At 46.9% G+C, this 16,404-nt stretch overlaps 1 protein-coding gene across 1 annotated transcript in view; it reads left to right on the forward strand.

Moving 5' to 3' along the window:
* Positions 1–1,354: 1,354 nt before the first annotated feature.
* The window catches only part of SMAD3 (SMAD family member 3), a 65,050-nt gene continuing 50,000 nt past the window's right edge, over positions 1,355–16,404 (forward strand). The window contains exon 1 of the mRNA XM_035132282.3: positions 1,355–2,022. Coding sequence (XP_034988173.2) covers positions 1,817–2,022 — 206 coding nt within the window. The 5' untranslated portion in view covers positions 1,355–1,816. The remainder of the gene's footprint in view (positions 2,023–16,404) is intronic.

The raw sequence follows: 16,404 nt of genomic DNA on the forward strand, positions 1-16,404 counted from the left end.
AAAGCCTATTATTATTATTATTATTATTATTACTACTACTACTACTACTACCACCTCCTATTGCACACCAGGCAGGTTCCTCTATTATCTCTTCAGCACCTGTGAAAGACATTCCTCTAAAATCTTTATCCTAGTTGGTCTCTGCCTTGGATCTGATTTAACTTTATGTATGTGCCATTTGCAGCTTTAAACTGTATGTATGCATGTATTTAAAAATGGTTTCGATATATGCTGTTGCTACATGTAATTGGTTTATATATATTGATTGATTGATTGATAAATAAATAAATAAATAAATAAATATTGTAGATCACTTCCAGACACCTCATGGAAATGTGATTCATCAATGAAGTAAGTAAACATGACCTTTACACCTTAACATTCCTCCAGAGCTGAAGTTGGCACAAACAGTTCTCTTCTCCCCCCCCTATCCTCACAACAATCCTATGAGGTTGGTTTAGCAGGCACCCCCAAACTTTGGCCCTCCAGATGTTTTGGACTACAATTCCCATCTTTCCCGACCACTGGTCCTGTTAGCTAGGGATCATGGGAGTTGTAGGCAAAAAATCTGGAGGGCCGCAGTTTGGGGATGCCCGGCATAGCTGTCAAGTTTTCCCTTTTCTTGCGAGGAAGCCTATTCAGCATAAGGGAATTTCCCTAAAAAAAGGGAGAACTTGGCAGCTATGATGCCCGGTTTAGAGCTAGAGAGTTCACCCAGTGAACTTTATGGCAGTGTGAGAATTTTTTGGAACCTAGGAGCGACTCTAGAATCACTTTTAACTCAGTCGTTCCCAAAGTACTGTCCTCGTGGCGGGGGGCGGGATTACTTGGGGAGGGCACTGAGGCAAGGCGAAAGCTGCTATCCCTGGATCAAGTTCATCGATTTTGTTGAATTAGATAGCTTTAACTGGATTTCGAATAAATGTGCAACTGTTACTGTTTTGCCTTTCATTGTGTTATTATCCTCCTTCGTGGGCCGCGCAAAGCCGTATTCTGAATAATCCTTGTTATGGGGCAGGGGCGGGGGCATTGGGGGCGAGAGTTTATGGAAAAAGTTTGGGAGCCACCGCTCTAACCACTACAGCACTATTTCTCTCCTGTTTTTGTGGCTTTGACCAGAAGCCCAGGGAGGTTGAGAGACGCAGCAAGCAAAACCCCCGCCTCCATCGGAAGGTGGTGCGCTGCGCGGGAAGGAAACTTTCCCCCTGTTTGCTCCCCTTCCGCGCAGGCAGAGTCGCGCCGCCTGGCCTGTCCCGGGAGCGGCGTCCGGAGCGTCAGGGCCGCCGGCAAGCAGCCTCCTCCTCCGCCCCCTCTCCCCGCCCCCTCGCTTCGCCTCCGGCGGGGGCGACTCGGGCATTTGCATGAGACTCAGACGGGCCGCGGAGCGCGCGCTTTTACGCGCCCAAGAACACGCAGCGAGGAGGAGGAGCTCGGGGAGGCGCCTTCGCGGAGGAGCCGGGGAAGAAGTCGGGAGAAAGTTTGAAGCAGCAGCCGCAGCAGCAACAGCAGGAACAGCAGCAGGAGCTTGCTTCAGCTGCGGCGCGTTCCTCGGCTTTGTCCCCAGGCCAAGCCGGCCAGCGGCCGCCCCTCGCAGCCTCGACCCCGACGCGCGCCGCCTTTGTGCAGCCGCCGCCTGCTCTTCGCCGCTGCAGCCTGCGGGCCGGCCCGGGGGTCGCCGCCGCCGCGAAGTTCTAGTCAAGGGAAGTTGTTGGCTCTTTGACGGCGCCTTTCCGTCGTTTTCCCGCCGCCGCCGGCTGGCCGGCCTCTCTCCCGTCTTCGTCTCTCCTCCTCCCCGTCTGGGGCCGGCGGCGCAGCCATGTCGTCCATCCTGCCCTTCACTCCCCCCATTGTCAAGCGCCTGCTGGGCTGGAAGAAAGGCGAGCAGAACGGGCAGGAGGAGAAGTGGTGCGAGAAGGCGGTCAAGAGCCTCGTGAAGAAGCTCAAGAAGACCGGGCAGCTGGACGAGCTGGAGAAGGCCATCACCACCCAGAGCGTCAACACCAAGTGCATCACCATCCCCAGGTGAGGAGAGGGCGCCTCTGGGCATGGGCAGAGTGCCGGCGTGCGGCCAAGGCGGAGGCGGGGAAGCAGGTGCCTCTGGGGTCCTGCCACGCTTTCGTCTGCTTTTGCTGGGAAATTGGTTCCCTCTCTGAAACCTCTTCTGGCTAGGCTGGGGACCCCTTCACCTCCTTGAACCACCTGGTGGCCCCACAGGAAACCACGCCGACCGGTTCTTCCGCAACGCGGCGAGGAAAGTGGGTTGCTAAGCGGGATCTCCGGCATGTCGCTTGTAACCGTGCATTTGGACTTGGTCTTATGCGGGGGTGGAACAATACAAAAAGTGGGGGATCGGCTGTTCTTCCTCCTTGCCCCTGTGCAGCGCGTTACGGCTGCGATCCGAGCACCACCCTATACATGGGAAGAAGCCCCATTGAATTCATTAGGACCTGCTTCTGGGTAGACATGGTTATGATTGTGCTGAGAGTTTTTTTAAAAAACTTGGTATGTCGGTACAGTACTATAGAATGAAACAGTGGTGTAGTTCTTTGGAGTGCCCCAGTGTAAAAGGCGTGGGATCTCTATCCATTCAAGGTGTTGTGTAAGCCACCTTTGCCAACCTGGTGCCCTCCAGAAGTTTTGGGCTACAACTCCCAAACACCTGGAGGGCGCCTGGTTGGGGAAGGCTGATGGACACAGGCTCTTGTACACAGCTGGGCACTTTGGGGACAATCTCTCCACACCTTGGAGCATTTACACACCCTTAAGGAGTTGGAAATGCAAGGAGAGTGTCTGCTGCTTTTTAACTTTATGTACTGCAAATCTGTACACATGCATTTTCTGAATCAGCTTTTAAAAGGATTCCCAACCTCCTGTTTGAGATCTTTAAATCTCGCTGTATATCGTGAAAAGTATAAATAGATTATTTCCTTTTAAATGTAAAGTTGATTTCTATCATGAAATACTTACCCCAACCTGGGGCTCCCCATGCTAACTGGGGCTGGTGGGAATTGTAGTCCAAAACTTTTAGTGGGCACCAGGTTGGGGAAAGCTGATTTATAGTCCTTGTTTATAGTCTTGTCTTTGGAAGGTCAGCTCACCTGCTCATAGTTCTATTTTGGCATTTTAGAAAGCCCAAGTGAGTGAGTGAGTGAGTGAGAGCGAGTGCTTTCATCAAGGCCTCCCAGAAGACTTGCTGCAGCTGTATCCATGTATTGTTATTAATATTACCGTATTATTAATTACCTGCCCACCCCCATAAGGTCCAAGGGCAGCTTACAGCAATTGAAGCACAATATTGAAAACAGTTCAAAACAACTTGCAGTCGCAAGAGATAAGATGGGACCTACAAATATACAACTGAAATGTCAAAAGCCAGGGTCAAGAGGTGCCCCTTAAGCATTCGCCAAAAGCTGTAGAATGAAGAGGCCAGATTCACATATAGGGCAGCAGCTCAGTGGTAGAGCATCTGCTTTGCTTGGATGGCATCTCCAGGAATCCCTGGGGAATGTCCCCTGCCTGAAAGCCTGCTCTTGATGGGCCGAGGGTCTGGGTTGGTATAAGGCAGGTTTCTATGTTCCAAAACAAGGATGGGGAACCTGTGGGCCTCTGGGTAGGACTGATGAGCATGAAAGATCTGGTCTTCCCTGGAAGCAGTTAACAGTTAGTTTAGCTTAGGCATATATATGAAGGAGGTACACCTTGATTTAGAAGCAGGTGTAAAGTGACTCATTTCTAGGTATTTGTAGGCAGGCAGCTAGACACTCTCATACAGTAAAACCCTCCCCTGTACTGGAAGTCAGGCTTATGCAGACCACCTCTGAGAAAGAAATAGAACCTCACTGTTGAGAAGCAGTGTACCTTTAAGCATTGAATGTAGTGCTCCTCAGCGATGTCTGGATAAGTGATGGACAGTCTTGATCAGGGGTCCCCAGACTTACCGCGCGGCGGGCCGGAGGGCGGGGGAGTGCGCATGCGCACATGCACACGGTCGGGAAAAAATCGCCGAAAATCGCTTGTGCGCATGCGTATGGGCCTCCCCTGACCCGGAAGTGCATCGGAAATGACCTCTTCTGGGTCGGGAGAGGCCCATACGCATGCGCACAAAGGATTTTCGGCGATTTTTTGCCGATTTTTAAGACCGTCGCCGCGCCGCGCGCTGTAAGAGCGGGCGGTGGCAGCGGGCGGCGGGGGTCGTCGCGGGCCGGATTGGGAGGCCGATTGGCCCGCATCCGGCCCAGGGGCCGTAGTTTGGGGACCCCTGGTCTTGATCCTCTTGTGTATCTCTTCCCTCACAACCCATAGAGGTACTGGTGGACTTAAAATTGCAGGAGGCACCCAAGAACAGCCTTGGTCATCTTGATGCCCTCTAGATCAGGGGTCAGCAAACTTTTTCAGCAGTCCACTGTCCCTCAGACCTTGTGGGGGGGCCCGGAATATATTTTGAAGAAAAAAATATGAACGAATTCCTATGCCCCACAAATAACCCAGAGATGCATTTTAAATAAAAGGACACATTCTACTTATTTAAAAACACCAGGCAGGCCCCACAAATAACCCAGAGATGCATTTTAAATAAAATGACACATTCTATTCATCTAAAAACATGCTGATTCCCAGACCGTCCGCGGGCCGGATTAAGAAGGCGTTTGGGCCGCATCCGGCCCCCCGGGACTTAGTTTGGGGACCCCTGCTCTAGATGTTATGGGCTTCAGCTTCCGCAGGCATGAGGCTGGTGGGAATTCTAGCCCAAAACATTTGGAGGGCATCAGGTTGGCGAAGGCTGCCCAAGAGCATGGTATTCATTAACTTGAATTTCTAGAATACAGTAGGTGTGTTATGCAAACTGGGGAGCCTGCAAATATTCTGTTGGGGTCCGTGCATCCATATCTCGCTTACTTTCCTCTTGGGTTGGAAATAACAGTATGAGTCTCTTGCTTTATTCCTGTTAGTGCCAAACGCTGGTGTTCCTTCCTCCTTCCACTTCTACGCAAAAAACTTTGCATGTACTGTGTTGAAACCAGCACGACTCTGTTTTCCAGGACTCTTGGTGGGCCCAGGCGATGGCAGCTCTTTCTTACGGGCAGGGCAGTAACACCTAAACTGAACAGGGTGGGGATTATTATATAGGCCAAGTAATTAATCATGGTTGTTATTCTGGCCATTCATTCTTTACATTCCGTGCATGGCTGTTATTGCGTGTGCAGGCACACACCACTCATGTTTTGCACGCATGAGCTGGGAAGTTTGTAAAGTTTCAGAAGTGTCTTTGGGGGGTGGGAGCTGCTGTGCTTAGCGTTCTGTTATGAGGTTTTGCTGAACTGGAAAAAATGAGCTGTTTGGCAGCTTTAAAAAAAATTTCTTTTCTTTTGAGCTATAAGGCATCATCACTGCTTCTCTCTCTCTCTTTAAAGAAGGCTAAAGTTCGTGCTATACAAGTCCAGAAAGTCCTGAAATAGTCCTTTCTCTCTCTGTGTATGTCTCTCCCCCTGTTTGTTTCCGTCCTTGCCTCCTGCTTTCCTAACGCTCCGTAAATGTGTGTCTTGGCTGTCAGAATGATTTAGTATGGAGTGGCTGGCTTGCACAAAGGGGCATCTGTTGTGCTCGGCCCCTCTGGGAAGATGGAGAGTATCGTGTAGGATTGAAATGTTTCTTTGTATGGGCGGCGATTCCTGACATTCCCCATTGTTATTTCGCTTTATTTAATTATTTTATGAATTGTAGGCCGCTTTTTCAGGAAGTGAGTAAATCCGTTGTACAGTTTTAAAGAAATCCAAATCAGTTTGTGGTGTTCTATGTAGGGAGTGACTACGGATGAGGCAGGCCTCCTTTTTGCATAGTTTTGGGTAGGAAATGTTCTCTGTGGAATTGCTTTGGGGTCTTGAACTAACCACTTTATTTGTGGCTGAAATGGAATTGCCCCCCTCGTTCAAACCGGCCCATGACCCTGGTATGTGTGTGTTTTGTTCCCCTGTCAGGGATACAGTGGTATCTCGGGTTACAAACGCTCCAGGTTACAAACTCTGCTAACCCAGAAATAGTACCTTGGGTTAAGAACTTTGCTTCAGGATGAGAACAGAAATTGTGCTCTGGCGGCGCAGCGGCAGCAGGAGGCCCCATTAGCTAAAGTTGTGCTACAAGTTAAGAACAGTTTCAGGTTAAGAACGGACCTCCGGTACGAATTAAGTTCTTAACCAGAGGTACCACTGTACTCTCTTTCTCTCTTGAGGAGTCTGGAGGTATTTGCAGTGCAGACGCTTTTCTCCAGAGTACATACATTGCTCTGGATTCTAACTGTCTCTCAGAGGGAAGTTGGGAGTGCCTCTGGGGCCTTCTGTAGTTGATCCCAGGGTGTGCCTGCGTTGCCTAACTTGCCACCGTGTGAAAAATGCTGTTGCTGCAACACTTTTAAACATTTTTCAACAACCTCAGATATGCAGATGACACAACCTTGATGGCAGAAAGTGAGGAGGAATTAAAGAACCTTTTAATGAGGGTGAAAGATGAGAGCGCAAAATATGGTCTGAAGCTCAACATCAAAAAAACCAAGATCATGGCCACTGGTCCCATCACCTCCTGGCAAATAGAAGGGGAAGAAATGGAGGCAGTGAGAGATTTTACTTTCTTGGGCTCCTTGATCACTGCAGATGGTGACAGCAGTCATGAAATTAAAAGACGCCTGCTTCTCGGGAGAAAAGCAATGACAAACCTAGACAGCATCTTAAAAAGCAGAGACATCACCTTGCCTACAAAGGTCCGTATAGTTAAAGCTATGGTTTTCCCAGTAGTGATGTATGGAAGTGAGAGCTGGACCATAAAGAAGGCTGATTGCTGAAGAATTGATGCTTTTGAATTATGGTGCTGGAGGAGACTCTTGAGAGTCCCATGGACTGCAAGAAGATCAAACCTATCCATTCTTAAGGAAATCAGCCCTGAGTGCTCCCTGGAAGGACAGATCATGAAGCTGAGGCTCCAATACTTTGGCCACCTCATGAGAAGAGAAGAATCCTTGGAAAAGACCCTGATGTTGGGAAAGATTGAGGGCACTAGGAGAAGGGGACTACAGAGGACGAGATGGTTGGACAGTGTTCTCGAAGCTACGAATATGAGTTTGACCAAACTGCGGGAGGCAGTGCAAGACAGGAGTGCCTGGCGTGCTATGGTCCATGGGGTCACGAAGAGTCGGACACGACTAAACAACAACAACATGTATTATGCATTGTACGCGCCTGTGCCCAATTCAGAGTGCTGGTTTATTACAGTGTTTTACTCCAATATTTTTCTGGAGTGCCTTTCCCAGTATGAACCTCCCTTAGATCTTCATCTGAGGCCCTTCTCCTGGTCCCTCCTTCGAGGGAGGTTTGGAGGGAGAAGACCTTTTCATTGGTGGTTCTCTGTTTGTGGAGTGCTATCCCCAGCAATGTCCGAATGCCACCTTTGTTGACATCTTTTTGTGTGGGTGTGGGTGGCAGGGTGCTAATCTAGGACAGAAGTGGTCAGTCTATGATATACAATTTGTAAGATACACTTTAAAACACACACAACTAGAACCATGAGTTCCTCCAACTGTCACTGGAATGCAAAAATAATTCTGAGGGCAGGAATTTGTTCTGAGGCCCAGAACTCAACTGAGCTCACATTTAAATTCTAAATTCTGGGTCTTCCTCCCTCTTCCCCTGGGGCTTGACATACTGTGCTGCTGCCTTTGGAATACAGTGGTACATCTGGTTAAGAACTTAATTGGTTCCGGAGGTCCGTTCTTAACCTGAAACTGTTCTTAACCTGAGACACACTTTAGCTAATGGGGCCTCCCGCTGCTGCTGCGCCGCCAGAGCACAATTTCTGTTCTCATCCTGAAGCAATGTTCTTAACCCGAGGTACTATTTCTGGGTTAGCGGCGTCTGTAACCTGAAGCGTCTGTAACCCGAGGTACCATTGTAAAGGTAGAGCTTGAGACAAGGTTTTTTTAAAAAATCACACTACATGTATTTAGTGGCTTATCTTTGCTACGGCATCTGTGTTATCTAAGCCAGTTTTGTCATGGGTGGTTTGTGCCCTCCTACAGTCAGTGCTCCACAATGCTGAGTAATTATCACCAACCTGCTACTACTGTAAAAGATGTGCCTAATTTGAACCTACCTTTAGGCCCCAGTTACCACTGACTGTAATTGTTTGCATCTCATTGCCATTCAACTCCCGCCTTAGGATAAGATTTCACCCCATGCATCTGGTGGATTGGGCTACAGCTGACAAAAGCTTCTGCTATAATACATGTGTGAGTCTTGTCAGGGGCCTCAAGACTCCTTTGATTGTTTTTACTGCAAGAGACAAACCCAGCTGCCCCTCAGGAAATAATATAGACAAATAGCTGTCCGCCCTTTTCACATGCAGATCCACCTTTAATCCCAATATGCTCTGGTTACAGGCCGCAATACATTTCCTTTCTACTGCTTCACTTTCTCATCTCTTTTTATCTCTCTCTGCCTGCTTTTTACCTACCGAGCCCAATGCCCTCTGAATTCTTGCAGTGGGCAGAAGGGCTGTGAATATGTAAGTACAGTCAAACCTCAGTTCCCAAACGCCTCCGTTTTGGAACCTTTCGGTTCCCGAATGCCAAAAACCCGGAAGTAACTACTCTGGTTTTCAAACGATTTTCAGAAGCTGAACGGCTTCTGAGCCGTGGTTTTCATTTCCCCCCCATTGACCAGCCCATTGAGCCTTGGTTTTCAAACTTTTCAGAAGCCGAATGGTCTTCTGGAACGGATTAAGTTTGAAAACTGAGGTTCTACTGTATTGTTGCAGGCTTCAGGGAAGCACCTTAATCTGTAGAGAGAGTGGGAGGCACCATGGCTCAGTGGCAGAGTATCTGCTTTGAATGCAGAAGGCCCTGGGTTCAATCCCTGGCAGCATCTCCAGGTAGGGCTGGGAAAGTCTCTTGTCCAGAACCCTGGAGACAGTACTGACGTAGACGGATCAGAGGTCTTACTCTGTATAAAGACACTTCCTATATTCCTGCTTTTATAGTGTATGTGACATTCAGTCTTGCAGCACCCTGAGACTTGCCGCGCTTCCAGACTGAGGTTTTTTTTTTTTAGTACAGTGGTACCTCGGTTTAAGTACACAATTGGTTCCGGAAGTCTGTACTTAACCTGAAGCGTACTTAACCTGAAGCGAACTTTCCCATTGAAAGTAATGGAAAGTGAATTACTCCTTTCCAGACAGGTCCGTGGAGTACTTAAACTGAAAGTACTCAAACCGAGGTATGACTGTACTGCCTGTTCTTTGTTCTCCCACTGTAGGGGAGCCTCCACACCATCCATTATTATTATTATTATTATTATTATTATTATTATTATTATTATTATTATTATTATTTACCTGCCCTTCACTCTAAGGTCCCAGGATGCATTACGGCACTAAAAACAGTACAAGCGACTCTCCACTTAACATGTGTTCGACTCATGTGCGGCTGCGTATATGCGCGGTGGCAGGGAATAAACAAATTGATTTAAACTGCGAAAAGGCATGGAAAGGGCAGAAACGGCCTGAAAAGAATGTGAAAACTAGAAACATGAAAAGAGCCAGGGGGGACGGGGGACGGCTAGTAAGCGCTGCTGGTTTTTTAAAAGGCTTCTCAAGGGTTTCCAGAGGTTTAGATGGTATTTACAGGCTTTTTAGATGGTGTTCCCCATAATAAACATTTTCACATATACGAGGGAATGTAACCCCCAGTGGGGAGTCGTCTGTATTAAAAATAGTTTAAAACAACTTATAAAGCACTCCCCATGCACATTTTAAAAACATGGCTTCTCCCCAAAGAATCATGGGAACTGCAGTTTCCCCCCCCCCCACAGAGCTACAGTTCCCAGCCCTTTAACAGACTATAGCTGCCAGGTGTGTTTTTTTTTGGGGGGGGGGAGTCGTGTGCTTTAAACGTGTATGTGAAGTGCTTGAAACGGATGGTCTGGATCTGCCTTAAAACTACGTAGTTTTCCACGCAGGCAGAGGGTGGGGATGGCGGCTCCATCCGACGCACAGTTCGGGTGGGGAGGTTGTGGTCAAGGTACTATATGGGGGATGCAGTAAGTAAACCAGAAGAGAGCTAAATTTTCAGGGAATGTGGAAAACGCATCCTGAGAGCCAGGTTGGAAACGGTCACTTGAGGATGTACATTTATTTGCTGGAGCCCTTTTGCCAGGTAGGTGGTGGTTCGCCTTGATTGAATGAGAAACCTCTCCTCCAAGAATACAACGGAGTCTTGTGGAATACCATTGAGTGTATTGCTAGGTATCAGCTTTTACAGTGATAAATTTGGATTCTGCAGTTAGATGGGCTGAAACCGTACACACACTATATTGCGCGTCGATGACCCGTCACCCGCGTGGAGTAAATAAGACACAAGGACACATGATTTTAGGTTAATGGGTAAATAAAGGCCACAACTTTATTGGTTATAGCATGTGAGTGGTATTGGCTTAGGCATTGGACGGGAACGCAACACATGACTCCACGTGACTGGTGTGGAGACACTTAAAGGTTAACAAACAGTGGGAGGAGCTTGTTGATGCAAATACAACTGGAAGTTTCCCCTGACGTCACCAGGGGTCGTGCCATGGCCCTAACCCGCCGCAGCAGCCGTTTAAACGGAGCTGGACTCCCCCCCCCCTCCAGTGAGCCCTATTGGCCGGCTGAGGGGTATGATGCTGCGGCGGGGAGGGGCTGGTGCAGGGGGCCGACCACGCCCCCCTGCAGACTCGGGAGGCGGGCCCCACGTTCAACCTCTCCCCTCTGGAAGGGAGGAGAGGCTCTGTTAAAGGACATTGAAAGCACACACACAAACCCCAGGAGTCTTATTTCTTTTTTCTTTCTTCTTTAATGCATGATGTGTGCAGCCTTGCAGCTAGGATCTGGAGAGTTTTTGCTTCCAGGGGGAGCCTGATTAAAACGTGTTCTTGAACTTTCACCATAGTGATCTTGGTTTTTGGTGGAGGGAGGCGGGAGTCTGCAATTTAAAGAAATCTTGGGTATTGCTGCAACTGGCTCTTTTTGTTTTAAGAAACAAACATTTGCCAAAGGAATGGGTGTAGTTCTTCTATGAGCACAATGGGCCTAGTGACTTAAAAATAAATCTCTGTGCTTTGGGAATTGCCCAGAGTGTTCTTTTGCTTTCTTTACGCCTTAGTTGGGTCCTCAGAGTCATTCTATTGACTTCTGAGGTTAGATAATTAAAGTGGGATAATGTGTAACAAGGCATTGATCCATGAAGGGTCAATGCCTTGTCGTGGCGAAGGGGCTTGAATAACTCAGAGAAGCTATGAGCTATGCCATGCAGGGCCACCCAAGATGGACAGGTCATAGTGGAGAGTTTTGACTAAACGTGATCCACCTGGAGAAGGAACTGGCAAGCCACTCCAGTATCCCTGCCAAGAAAACTCCATGGACAAAGACAACAGGCATATAAAAGTTATGACGCTGGAAGATGAGCCCCTCAGGTCAGAAGGCGTCCAACATGCTACTGAGGAAGAGCGGAGGACAAGTACAAGTAGATTCAGAGCTGATGAAGCGGCTGGGCCAAAGCCGAAAGGACGCTCAGTTGCGGATATGCCTGGAAGCGAAAGGAAAGTCCGATGCTGTAAAGAAAAATATTGCATAGGAACCTGGAATGTAAGAACCATGAGTGGAGGTAAGCTGGATGTGGTCAAAAATGAGATGACAAGAATAAATATCGACATCCTGGGCATCAGTGAACTAAAATGGAAGGGAATGGGCGAATTCAGTTCGGATGACTATCATATCTACTACTGTGGGCAAGAATCCTGTAGCAGAAATGGAGTGGCCCTCATAGTCAACAAAAGAGTGGCAAAAGCTGTAATGGGATGCAATCTCAAAAATGACAGAATGATCTCGATACGAATCCAAGGCAGACCTTTTAACATCACAGTAATCCAAGTTTATGCACCAACTACCGGTGCTGAAGAAAGTGAAATTGACCAATTCTATGAAGACCTACAACACCTTCTAGAAATGACACCAAAGAAGGATGTTCTTCTCATTACAGGGGACTGGAATGCTAAAGTAGGGAATCAAGAGATAAAAGGAACAACTGGCAAGTTTGGCCTTGGAGTTCAAAATGAAGCAGGGCAAAGGCTAATAGAGTTCTGTCAAGAGAACAAGCTGGTCATCACAAACACTCTATTCCAACAACACAAGAGACGACTCTACACATGGATATCACCAAATGGACAGCATCGAAATCAGATTGATTATATTCTCTGCAGCCAAAGATGGAGAAGCTCCATACAGTCAGCAAAAACAAGACCTGGAGCTGACTGTAACTCAGATCATCAGCTTCTTATAGCAAAATTCCAGCTTAAACTGAAGAAAGTAGGAAAAACCACTGGGCCAGTAAGATACAATCTGAATCAAATCCCTTATGAATACACAGTGGAAGTGAGGAACAGGTTTAAGGATTTAGATTTGGTGGACAGAGTGCCTGAAGAACTATGGATGGAGGCTCGTAACATTATACAGGAGGCAGCAATGAAAACCATCCCAAGGAAAAGGAAATGCAAGAAAGCAAAATGGCTGTCCAACGAGGCCTTACAAATAGCGGAGGAGAGGAGGCAAGCAAAATGCAAGGGAGATAGGGAAAGATACAGGAAACTGAATGCAGATTTCCAAAAAACAGCAAGGAGAGACAAGAGGGTCTTCTTAAATGAGCAATGCAAAGAAATAGAGGAAAACAATAGAATGGGGAAAACCAGAGATCTGTTCAAGAAAATTGGAGATATGAAAGGAACATTTCGTACAAAGATTACCATAATCAAGGACAAAAGTGGTAAGGACCTAACAGAAGCAGAAGACATCAAGAAGAGGTGGCAAGAATACACAGAGGAATTATACCAGAAAGATACGGAGGTCTCGTACACCTCAGGTAGTGTGGTTGCTGACCTTGAGCCAGACATCTTGGAGAGTGAAGTCAAATGGGCCTTAGAAAGCATTGCTAATAACAAGGCCAGTGGAAGTGATGATATTCCAGCTGAACTGTTTAAAATTTTAAAAGATGATGCTGTTAAGGTGCTACACCCAATATGCCAGCAAGTTTGGAAAACTCAGCAATGGCCAGAGGATTGGAGAAGATCAGTCTACATCCCAATTCCAAAGAAGGGCAGTGCCAAAGAATGCTGCAACTACCGCACAATTGCGCTCATTTCACACGCTAGCAAGGTTATGCTTAAAATTCTACAAGGCAGGCTTAGGCAGTATGTGGACCGAGAACTCCCAGAAGTGCAAGCTGGATTTCGAAAGGGCAGAGGAACCAGAGACCAAATAGCAAACATGCGCTGGATTATGGAGAAAGCTAGAGAGTTCCAGAAAAACGTCTACTTCTGCTTCATTGACTATGCAAAAGCCTTTGACTGTGTCGACCACAGCAAACTATGGCAAGTTCTTAAAGAAATGGGAGTGCCTGATCACCTCATCTGTCTCCTGAGAAATCTCTATGTGGGACAAGAAGCTACAGTTAGAACTGGATATGGAACAACTGATTGGTTCAAAATTGGGAAAGGAGTACGACAAGGTTGTATATTGTCTCCCTGCTTATTTAACTTATATGCAGAATTCATCATGCGAAAGGCTGGACTAGATGAATCCCAAGCCGGAATTAAGATTGCTGGAAGAAATATCAACAACCTCAGATATGCAGATGACACAACCTTGATGGCAGAAAGCGAGGAGGAATTAAAGAACCTTTTAATGAGGGTGAAAGAGGAGAGCGCAAAATATGGTCTGAAGCTCAACATCAAAAAAACCAAGATCATGGCCACTGGTCCCATCACCTCCTGGCAAATAGAAGGGGAAGAAATGGAGGCAGTGAGAGATTTTACTTTCTTGGGCTCCTTGATCACTGCAGATGGTGACAGCAGTCACGAAATTAAAAGACGCCTGCTTCTTGGGAGAAAAGCAATGACAAACCTAGACAGCATCTTAAAAAGCAGAGACATCACCTTGCCGACAAAGGTCCGTATAGTTAAAGCTATGGTTTTCCCAGTAGTGATGTATGGAAGTGAGAGTTGGACCATAAAGAAGGCTGATCGCCGAAGAATTGATGCTTTTGAATTATGGTGCTGGAGGAGACTCTTGAGAGTCCCATGGACTGCAAGAAGATCAAACCTATCCATTCTTAAGGAAATCAGCCCTGAGTGCTCCCTGGAAGGACGGATCGTGAAGCTGAGGCTCCAATACTTTGGCCACCTCATGAGAAGAGAAGAATCCTTGGAAAAGACCCTGATGTTGGGAAAGATTGAGGGCACTAGGAGAAGGGGACGACAGAGGACAAGATGGTTGGACAGTGTTCTCGAAGCTACGAACATGAGTTTGACCAAACTGCGGGAGGCAGTGCAAGACAGGAGTGCCTGGCGTGCTATGGTCCATGGGGTCACGAAGAGTCGGACACGACTAAACGACTAAACAACAACAAATGTGTAACAATGCAGGATTAATGACGTCTGATGAAGTCCTTGCTGTCTGTGTTTAAATGTAGATACCCTGAAAGTGCCTTAGGAGAATGATAGCAGCTGCAAGCACAGGGTCACAGCAGGTATATTAATTTCTGCAGTAAGAACGCAAGTTGGCAAAACAATTCTTTTTATCTTCATGGTGAAGTATCAAACAGTTGAAACGTTTCCAGTGAGTAGTTAGGAGAGTAATAAAAAACTGTGGTTAGGGAAATCTATATCTCAGATTTTGTAACCCCAGGGAATCATTTCTGTATTGACTAGGCTGTGTAAACACCATCCATTTAAAGCACCACCCAAGAAATATGGGAACTATAGTTTACCCCATGGGTAGGCAAACTAAGGCCCGGGGGCCGGATGCGGCCCAATCGCCTTCTAAATCCGGCCCACGGACGGTCCAGGAATCAGCATGTTTCTACATGAGTAGAATGTGTGCTTTTATTTAAAATGCATCACTGGGTTATTTGTGGGGCATAGGAATTTGTTCATTTCCTCCCCTCGAAATATAGTCCGGCCCCCCACAAGGTCTGAGGGACAGTGGACCGCCCCCCCCTGCTGAAAAAGTTTGCTGAATGACAGCTCCTAGAACCCTTAACTACAGTTCTGATGATTGATTGGCAGGTGGAATGTCTGGTGTGTATGAGGCCTTATATGCAATGGGATTTCTGCTGTACATTACAGAAGATCCTGGGGGGTGTTATAGGGATGTTCTGATTTTATTCTCCAATAGCCCAAATCAGCTCATGATAATAAAAGAACATTAAAATGAGCATTTAAGATTTCCATCAATATCATACCGGTATCTATAGACACAATAGTGTAACAATAATTCAGTAAACAAATAATGCAAACTCATAATAATTCAACAACAATTAATCAGAAACGGCTCCTGATTTCCACCCCTGTACCAGATGACATAACCCTGAAATTCTCTTTAAAAAATCAAATCCAAACTCCTGTCTTCAGCAGTATAAGTAACTTAGACGAAGGAGACAGGAGATATGTCTAGACTTGCCTGTGCTCATCCACCTCTCTGCCCTGGTGGGACTTGCAGCAATTCCACTGCGAAATTTTGCACAAAATCTGCAAAATAGATACAGAGATTGAGATTGAGATTGCAGGACTTCTGGATCGTCCAGATAAACAATTTGTCCTTGCCTGCTTCTATGTGTTGGGATTAAAAATATAAAAAGGGATAGGAGATTCCAGTTCAAAAGTGCTTGTGTTGATTGGCCATGAAAAGCTGGAGACACTGGTAGAATGTGGGTGTCCGGATGAGGCTTGCCTCCCTTGAACTTCAGCAAATGCTTGTTGTAAGCCCACTTTTGCTTAAGAACACAAGACGAGTCCTGCTGGGTGAGACCAGAGACTCACCTAGTCTAGCACCCTGTTCATATTGGCTAACCAGATGCTTTATGGGAAATCTGTGAGCAGGACTAGAGTACAACAGCAACACTTTCCCTTCTTGTAGTTTCCAGCAACTGGTAATGATGTCATAGCCTTATCCTCCTCTGTGAGTTTCCCCAATTCTCTTTTAAAGCCATCTGAGTTGGTGACCATCACTGCCACTTCCACAGTTCTGCTATGCGCTGTGTAGATCAATTATTTCTCATGTCTCTCAATGTTCCATTTCATTGGGTGTCCTCAATTTCTCGTGTTTCTAAGTCAAGGAGAAAAAACTTTACCCACTTCCTCAACTGCACACATAATTTTAGACACTGCTATTGCGTTGCGTCTTCCTCTCCTTTTCTCTGAATTAAACAGCCCCCAAAGCTGTAAACTTCCCTCTTAGGAAAGGCTGTGGCTGCTGGAATCTTTGGCCTGCATTCTTCCAACCGGATTATGATCTCTTGGGGAATTCCAAACAGGAAGCATAGGAGTGGAGGAGAGC

This window comes from Zootoca vivipara, chromosome 13, assembly GCF_965207765.1.
Source record: "Zootoca vivipara chromosome 13, rZooViv2.hap1.1, whole genome shotgun sequence".
Taxonomy (NCBI): domain Eukaryota; kingdom Metazoa; phylum Chordata; class Lepidosauria; order Squamata; family Lacertidae; genus Zootoca; species Zootoca vivipara.